Source organism: Salarias fasciatus, chromosome 4 (assembly GCF_902148845.1).
Source record: "Salarias fasciatus chromosome 4, fSalaFa1.1, whole genome shotgun sequence".
Classification (NCBI taxonomy): Eukaryota; Metazoa; Chordata; class Actinopteri; order Blenniiformes; family Blenniidae; genus Salarias; species Salarias fasciatus.
In genome coordinates this window covers 20,472,438-20,481,000 of record NC_043748.1, presented here as the reverse complement: position 1 = coordinate 20,481,000, position 8,563 = coordinate 20,472,438, and the positions used below count along the sequence as shown (strand labels likewise).

The window sequence follows — 8,563 nt, the reverse complement described above, 5'->3', positions numbered from 1 at the left end:
AGAACCCCACAGAAATCCAGCATGTGGAAGACGGAGCAGTGGAGCAATGGTTTGATGGTTCGATGTTTCGATGGTTGGGTTTGTGTGAATGTGGAACGATGGGAACTGAAATCAACACACAGACGAAATAAAAGAGTCAAGTTCTACTCAGATGGAGAGGCTACAGTATATTGTCTCCCAGATAATCTTTGACATTTAAAAATCCTTTAAATAACGACGGACAGGTTAAATTCTTACGTTATAAATACGTTTCTTTAAATAGTGACGATACGTTTGGTTTAGAAAGTCCCAGCAGTAGTTTGTCTTCCGGCTCCTCTTCACTGCCCTGCCTCGTTATTGCACAGATGACTGAGAGTTCGCGCCCTCGAATACACTAGCGGTGTGTTTTTGCTTTAACCAGAGGTCGGGGGGTTCAGGATCCAGACCTCTGACTCCAGGCTGTACACCTGGTCCTCCCCACGGAGAGGCTTAGGACCCAATCTAGATACTCCACCCCCTCGGAGAGGCTCGGGATCCAGACCTCTGACTCCAGACTGGACACCCTGCCTTCCACCGGAGAGGCTCAGGATTCAGACTGGACACCCAGACCCCCCATGGAGAGGCTTGGGACCCAGAATGGACACCCGGACCCCCATGGAGAGACTCGGGACCCAGACTGGACACCCTGCCCCCCCCCTCATCCGGAGAGGCTCAGGATTCAGACCTCTGACTCCAGGCTGGACACCCGGCCCCAACCGGGGAGGTTTGGGGTTCAGACCTCTGACTCCAGGCTGGACACCCGGCCCCAGGGCTTTGGCACATAGGGACTGTTCACTCTGTGTGCCACCAACACCTGCCTCCGGTCCCGGGCCCCGGAGCCCGGCTCCTCCCTCTTCCCTATGCCGTCGTAAGCCCCGAACATGTTGTTGTGGTAAACCAGAGGCCGATCGCTCATGCGGGGCAGCATGGCGGCGCTGTCCGGGCAGTGGCCGCCACAGGGAAACAAGTGGCACATGTCCTGGGAGCCGCCGTAGAAGTGGTGGGGCCCCTGGGCCAGGGGCCCCACGTACACCGGCAAGTCTGTGTACGAGTTCAAGTAGGTGGAGTAGTGTCTGTGCACCACGGTGGAGGAGGAGCGGCGCAGGGCGGCCGCGTTCTGCAGGATGGCCTCCCGGTAGGAGGGCAGCCGGGTCGACTCTGAGTACTTCACCTTCTGCTTGTAGGGGTACGACCCCATGTGGGCCGGGTCCAGGTATGCTGGCTCGGCTGCTAGCGGGTAGCAGGACAGGTTGTGGCCCAGGCTGCCGTACAGCTTGTGGGGCTTCGACTTCGCCGCCACCACCACACGCGGGAACAGGTCGGGCATGTCCATTCGGGCGGAGGGGGAGGAAGAGGTGGAGGGCTTGGTTTCATCCACCTGCCGGATCCTGTCGTTGCCCCACGTGGCTTTGAGGAAGGAGGCGCGGCGGTTCAGCTTGTCCTTCCCCAGCAGCGGCACGTCGTCCATCTCGGGCTCCAGGTAGGGCTTCATGCAGGAGTTGCAGCTGGTGCTGCTGCCGGGGTAGTGTCCGGCGCTGCACGCTGCGGAGGTGGGGTCGGGGGCGTGGTTGTTCAGGAGGTGGTTGGCTCTCAGCTCGGCGAGGCAGGACCGTGGCTCGTCGTACTCGCCTCTCGCTCGGGGGTCGGCGGCTTCGAACAGGTAGCTGTGGGATCGCCGCCTGCGGCTCACGCAGTCGGGGGGGTAGCTGAACTTCCTCCTGAGCGGCGCCTTGTGCTCCAGGTAGATATCAGGCACCTGGAAGTCCCTGTAGGGGACGAAGGGGGAGGCGGGTACGGGGCGGGGCTGGTTTTCCATGTACAGCCGGCCGCCGTGGTGGGCGGTGTGGTGGGCGGTGGGGGTTCCCGATGGAGCGGGGTCCCTCATGGCGATGTGGGGGCTGCTGAGGCTGGAGATGGGCAGGGTCCTCTCCAGGACGTGCTGCCCGGCGCGGGCGGGCAGCGTGTAGCGCAGCGGCGTGGGCCGGGGCGCCGCCCGCGGCTTCTCTAGGAGCGGCTGGGTGGACGAGTCCCCGTAGTGGACGGGGAAGGTGGGGGTGACGGCCCTCTGGGGGTACGGCGAGTGGTTGTCCGTGATGCTGGAGACGTAGGGCAGACGGCCATGAGCCACGTCACCGGCGGTCACCCTGGGCGGGAGGCCGACCCGCACGCCGTCGCCCCCCCTCCGGCTCCAGTGCTCAATGGTCTTGGTGGCGTTGTCCAGGGAGTTCTCCACCCGGGCGGAGGACACCATGTCCTTGGCCGTCTTCAGCATCTTCAGCATGTTGGCCTGGGTGTAGTTGGAGGTGACGTCCGGACTCTGCAGGCCGCTGCTGCGGTCCGTGTGCTCCACGCCGTTGAAGCAGCTGTAGATTCCCTGCAGGAGGCAGAAGGACGGTGGTGAAACATCAGGCATCGAACAGCTTCAACATGTCCTGATGCTCCACCCATCTGCTGAGGATGCTTTTCTGACAGAACCAACCAAACCACTGTGGCAAGAGCCTCAAGAACCGGCATCCTGCATGTTTCACATGTTCCTCTGCTTCGTCTCACCTGAATCTCAGGTTGACGTCGTCCTTGAGGTTGTAAAAAAGTCCAGTCAGGAGAATCTCATTAAAACCAGATGAGTCTCTACAGCTTCCTTCCCCACAGACATATCTTCTGGACTGTCCAAAGACAGTGGTTTCCTTTCACAAGCAGCATGAAATGGACCCTGTGGCCACCCATGGGGCCCTGAACCCCCCCCCCCCAGGGCATCTTATTTAGCCTGTGGGACCCTGTGGCCCCTTATTGGGACCTATCCTGAGAGACCTTGAACGCACCCCAAGGGGTCCTGAAGGCACCCCATGGGGCCTCTCATCTAGCATGAGGAGCCCCGAGGCCCCCCAAGGGGCCCCTCACCCTACCCGAGAGCCACCAGCTCTCACAGTCAATCTGAACTTTGACCTTCCTCAGGAAACGGTTCTATTTCCAGCCGGTTCAGATGGTTATGTCACGTTTCCACTAATTCACAGCGAGTTCTTCCAGATTATTGAATGTGAACAGAAGGAAAAGGTTTTATTGATGCTGCTTTGAGCCATTACAGACGTTTTATCGGATTAAAGCTCTTTGTTGGTCTGGATTTCACCTCATGCTTGATGGGAGGCTTAGTGCCTCTTTATTTATTTATTTATTCGCGCTGAGTCTGATCTGAGCTCCGTCACAGTTCCTGTCTTCATGTCTCCACTGCGGTTTTCATTTCATTCGTTTTATTTCACCCCCCGAGCGCCGCGGGGCAGAGGGCGGCGTGACGTACCCGGCTGATGGCCAGCAGGAAGTCCAGGCGCTCGGACTTGCGCACGGAGTGGCGCAGCTTCCAGTAGAGCAGGTGCTCCCAGGCAAAGACCAGCAGGCTGAGGCCCATGGCCACCAGCAGCATGTAGAAGACGCCCGCCATGTTGTCGATGTCCAGCTTGCTGCTCATCACCTCCTTCTTCTCGTTGCGGCAGATTCCAGTGAGCCAGACGGTCTGCAGCTTCTGGGTGTCGCCTGCGAGACAGCAGGGTAAACCTGGTTAACAATCCACCACGCTAACAAGCTAGCCTGCTAGCTGTAACCACCGCGGCGTGGAACACCGCTCTGCTCCAGCTGGCAGGGCGGTGGAACGACTCACTGCTCCGCCAGCTGGAGGACAACCCGGCGAACGACAGTGTTCAGTCAGAACGGTGAGGGAAGCGTTCTGTCATTCTTTGATATGTTCCGTTACCTGAGGGAGCAGAACCAGGGTGACGTTTCAAATCAAAACAAAAAAATCACTTTTCTGACTTCACACTGAGAAGACGCATCTGTTTCAGAAATCTCAACACGCTGCACCTGTTTCCACCCGGTCCTTGGTTCTGCTGTCTCTCTGTCCCTGACTTCTGCTGTCTCTCTTTACGAGCCCAGTGGCTTGAGTACGTTTCTACGGCAGCAGTGTGGAACTGGCATGGTTCCGCGTGGAACCGGCATGGTTCCGTGTTGTCCTGGGTGGCGTTGTGAGGACATACCATCGGCCAGGAACTGCAGCAGCGCCAGGTCGATGGGCCTCTTCCAGCGGGAGTCCTTCTGCAGCGCGATGCCGTAGCCGGTGGTGGCGAACACCTTGCCGCTGCCGATGGTCACCAGCTTGCAGCCCTCGTCCTTCCCGGCCATGTAGTTCAGCACCGCCGCGTCGTAGATAAAGGCGTCCAGCTTCCTGCCGGGACCAGAGAGGGAGAGCGTTGGTTCCCCGCTGGGCCGGGCTGTGCCGGACGGCGTTGCCGCGGAGACCCACCCCGTCTTCAGGCTGTTGAGCGCGTCCTCCACGCCCTTCTGGTTGTACTTCACCATGTGGGCGTGCATCTCGGGGTAGTTGCTCCGGATGTTCCGCTCGGTGCTGCCGTTCGGAACGGTTCCGAAGCGGAACGGAGGGTACTGCTCCTGCGGCTTCTGGAACTGTTGGGCAGGAAGCAAACGGGGAGAGTTTAGAATACAAGAACGGTGTGTCGAACTGCAGCTGCAGGTTTTATTCCTAAAGCAAGAAAAAGAACTCTACATCTCTTCACCAGGCCTTTCAAACAACTCAGAACCAGGGATAGGTACCATTCCCATCTGAACCGATCTGGTTCCGATGCCCAGTACCTGGGAGTCGGTACCGTTCACATCTGAACTAATTCGGTTCCGATGGCCAGTACCTGGGAGTTAGTACCATTCCCATCTGAACCGATCTGGTTCCGATTCTTGGTACCTGGAAGTCGGTACCGGTGCTCAACAGAACCGAGTTCTGGTACCTGTGTGTGTTTACATGGTAATAAATGTTAATGTATTGCTGGCTGCAGATGATGAGCTGCTAACACATGCAACAGATGCTAGCCTACTAACAGACGCTAGCATGCTAATAATTGCTAGTGTGCTAACAGATACTAGCAGGTTATCGGATTCTAGCGTGCTAACAGATGCTAGCAGGCAAATGAATGCTAGCGTGCTAACATATACTAGCAGGCTATCAGATCCTAGCGTGCTAACAGATGTTAGCAGGCTAATGGTGCTAGGTGCAGGAGTTGTAGCCATAGCTCTGGTCCTCAGCCTGGTGTTTAACCAGGAGCGTCACCAGAACGCGGTACCGTCTGATTTCAGGTGAATCGGTTCTCGGTGGAACCAACAGAATTCGGTCGCTACCTATAAAAGTACTGAACTTGGAACCTGTCGCTACTGAGAACGTGAACGAGAGACAGAGGGATCATGTTTCATATCCCGCATCACCATGGCAACCATCTGATCCGCAGATTCCAGGTTTACGACTGAAGCAGCAGGGCGGAGCAGCGGAGGGACTCAAACCAACAACCTTCTGTGAGGGCAGTTTATTGAGGACATTGTCACTTTACTAAAGTGTTTGTGTGTGTGTTTGTGTGTGTGTGTGTGTGTGTGTGTGTGTGTGTGTGTGTGTGTGTGTGTGTGTGTGTGTGTGTGTGTGTATCCAGGTAATTCAGATGAATTTCCTCTTGACTGATTTTCCTGAAACTGGTGAATTGTCAGGTCCAGAGGGAGGAGCCAAACACACGGCTCCGTCACCTCCACCTGAATGTCTCCTCCACCCGACTCCAGCCTTTACATCAGCTCCGTCCGACTCGCCACATTAATTTCAGGGAAAACTGCGATGTGTAGACTGACCAGACACTGAGTCTGGGACACGGCGCCCACGGGGGTCCACCGTCCTCCACCCCCCTCCACCCTCCTCCACCCCCCTCAGCTCGTCCTTGTCTGCAGGAGCGCCGTCATTCTCTTTTGCTTTTGGCAGAACCGCATGAAGTTAATTATCTGAGAGGGAATTGGGACAAGCGGAGCAGCGCTGGCCGGGTGGAGGCGGGAGGAGGGGGTGGAGAGCTGAGGTCCGGGTGGAGGAAGATCGCTTTCATTAACCTTCATGTGAAAAGACTGGTGGAGGCAGGGCTCTCATGTTGTTCCACTAGTTGGTGCTGAGACACACACACACACACACACACACACACACACACACACACACACACACACACACACACACGCTCAGTCTTGTATTTCTATCCTTGTGGGGACCGTCCATTGACTCCCATTCATGTCTAGCCCCTAACCCTGACCCTTACCCTAACCCTAACCCACACCACAACAAAGCCTAACCCTAAAGAAATGTTTTTGCACTTTTACTTTTTTCAGTAACAACAACATGGTCAAGAAAACACTGTTTCTCCTACTTAGGACCGGAAAAAGGTCCCCACAAGGCACGTCGTTTCACGTTTTGCTATCCTTGTGGGGACATTTGGCCCCAACAAGGATAGAAATACGAGAACGCTCAAACACACTGCACAGAACAACAGACTGTGAACATTAACACTGGAGAATTCAGACATTAATAACTGATTGTTGTTACGATGACTGTTAACTCTAAAACTACCCAAGACCAGGAGAATCTGGACTTGAATCAGGACCAGGACCAGGACCACGAGCAGAATTTCAGGACAGTGTTTCCAGAAAGTCTTGTTTTTGTCCGTCTACACGATTCCAGTGATTCTGAGATTTGGACAGAGAACCAGACCAACGGGTGGAGGGTGACGGAGGTTGGCGGAGTCACAGGAAGTTTGAAAAGACATTTTTGCTGAGTGAATCTTGACTGAGGTCTTCAAGGTTTGGGCTCCGGTGGAACCCAGCGGCGCAGGTCCACTACTCCACCGCGCCGCCCTGCTGGTAGTGGGTGGAGTCAGTCACGGTCAGAAGAAGGTCCTGATCCAGACTGGAGGGTCCTGATAGTCTCTGACGTTCCCTCCTGAAGACTGGAGGCGTCACTCAGTTTGGCCTCTGTCTGTGAACTTACTGCTGGTGGATGTTTACCTTCTGGAGCTCCACCCACCCTGTCCACTGACACCAAACCTCCACCACCCTGTCCACTGACAGTAACCCTGCACTCCGTGTTCTCCCTGGTTCTCCGTGACATAGAACCGGCGGTGCGGCTGTGCTCACCTTCTTGTCGCTGAGGCCCGACACCGTGTCGATGTACTGCTCCTGGATCATGAAGGCCGCCAGGTTGGCCGTGTAGGACGCCAGGAAGATGACGGCGAAGAAGGCCCAGACCAGGACCATGATCTTACTGGTGGTCCCTTTAGGGTTCTCGATGGGAACCGAGTTGTTGAAGACGATTCCCCACAGCAGCCACACCGACTTCCCGATGGTGAAGGTGGGACCGCCGGGATCTGGAGGGACGGACGGAGAACCGGTTTGAGAACGGTGACAGCTTCATGTGAACACCAGCAGCAGTCTGACTGACAGGAACAGTCTGACTGACAATAACAGTCTGACTGACAATAACAGTTTAACAGGAACAGTCTGACAGCAACACTTTGACTAACAGGAACAGTCTGACTGACAATAACAGTCCGAAAGGAACAGTCCAACAGGAACGGTCCGACAGGAAAAGTTTGAGAGGAACAGGAACAGTTTGATTGACAGGAACAGTCTGACTGGCAAGAAGAGTCTGACTGACAGGAACAGTCTTACTGATAGAAACAGTCTGACCGGAACAGTCTGACAGAAACGGCCTGATAGGTGCAGTCTGACTGGCAGCAAGAGTCTGACTGACAGGAACAGTCTGACAGGAACAGGGACTCGGACCTTTGGCTGTCACCAGGCTGCGGTTGTAGCCGACGGGACTGCAGTACTCGAAGACGAAGACGGTGATAGCCACGACAGTCAGACACATGACGAACATCATGACCCAGACGGCTGGGCTGTACGGCTCCAGGAACGCCGACGGAGACACCGTCCCGTTGCTCCGGGCAACCATCACGCTGATCCCCGTCTCCACGAACGGAACCGAGAAGTCGATGATCTCCGAACGCTCCTCGTTGATGGTCAGAGAACCGATGGCCATGTCAGCCCTCTTGTAGAAGACCTGCGAGGAAGGAGAGTCCACCATGATCCACCTGGCAAGATCCACCTGGTCCTAACATGATCCACCTGGTCCTGGCAAGGTCTGCCTGAACCTGACAAGATCCAACTGGTCCTGACAAGATCCATCTGATCATGACAAATTCCCCCTGGTCCTGATCCCCCTGATCCTGACAAGATCCTGCTGATCCTGATCAGATCCCCTGATCCTGACAAGATCCTGCTGATCCTGGCAAGATCCACCTGGTCCTGACAAGATCAGTTTGATTCTGAAAAGATCCCCCTGGTCCTGACGAGATCCCTCTCATCCTGACAAGATCCACCTGATCCTGACAGCTGAGTTCCTCATCCTGACGCAGGACAGGTGGAGTACCCGTCCAGACGCTCCACCTAGCAGCACGGTGGGAACGCTCTCACTGCATCCTGCTCCACCCTCTCTCTGACCTTCTCCACCCCCTCTATTGTTCCCTCCACTCTCCATTTCTTGGTTTGTAATCTCGAAGAACACTTGAGGGAACCGGTCCAAGTCTCACTTTGCAGATTGTTTTGTAAACTCGTTATCTGGTCGGAGTTCCGCTCCGTCGTCTCAGGAGAACCGAGGTTCCTGAGCTGTGATCACGTTTCACTGAATGACGTC

The 8,563-nt window shown here is 55.8% G+C and overlaps 1 protein-coding gene across 1 annotated transcript in view; it reads right to left on the bottom strand.

Annotated features, from left to right (window-relative positions):
• Nucleotides 1-751: 751 nt before the first annotated feature.
• grin2ca (glutamate receptor, ionotropic, N-methyl D-aspartate 2Ca) overlaps nt 752-8,563 on the bottom strand; it is a 54,269-nt gene continuing 46,457 nt past the window's right edge. The window contains exons 7-12 of the mRNA XM_030089945.1: nt 7,651-7,930; nt 7,003-7,232; nt 4,307-4,467; nt 4,041-4,228; nt 3,311-3,543; nt 752-2,392 (exon numbers count right to left, since the gene is read on the bottom strand). Of these exons, the coding sequence (XP_029945805.1) occupies nt 752-2,392; nt 3,311-3,543; nt 4,041-4,228; nt 4,307-4,467; nt 7,003-7,232; nt 7,651-7,930 (2,733 nt within the window). The remainder of the gene's footprint in view (nt 2,393-3,310; nt 3,544-4,040; nt 4,229-4,306; nt 4,468-7,002; nt 7,233-7,650; nt 7,931-8,563) is intronic.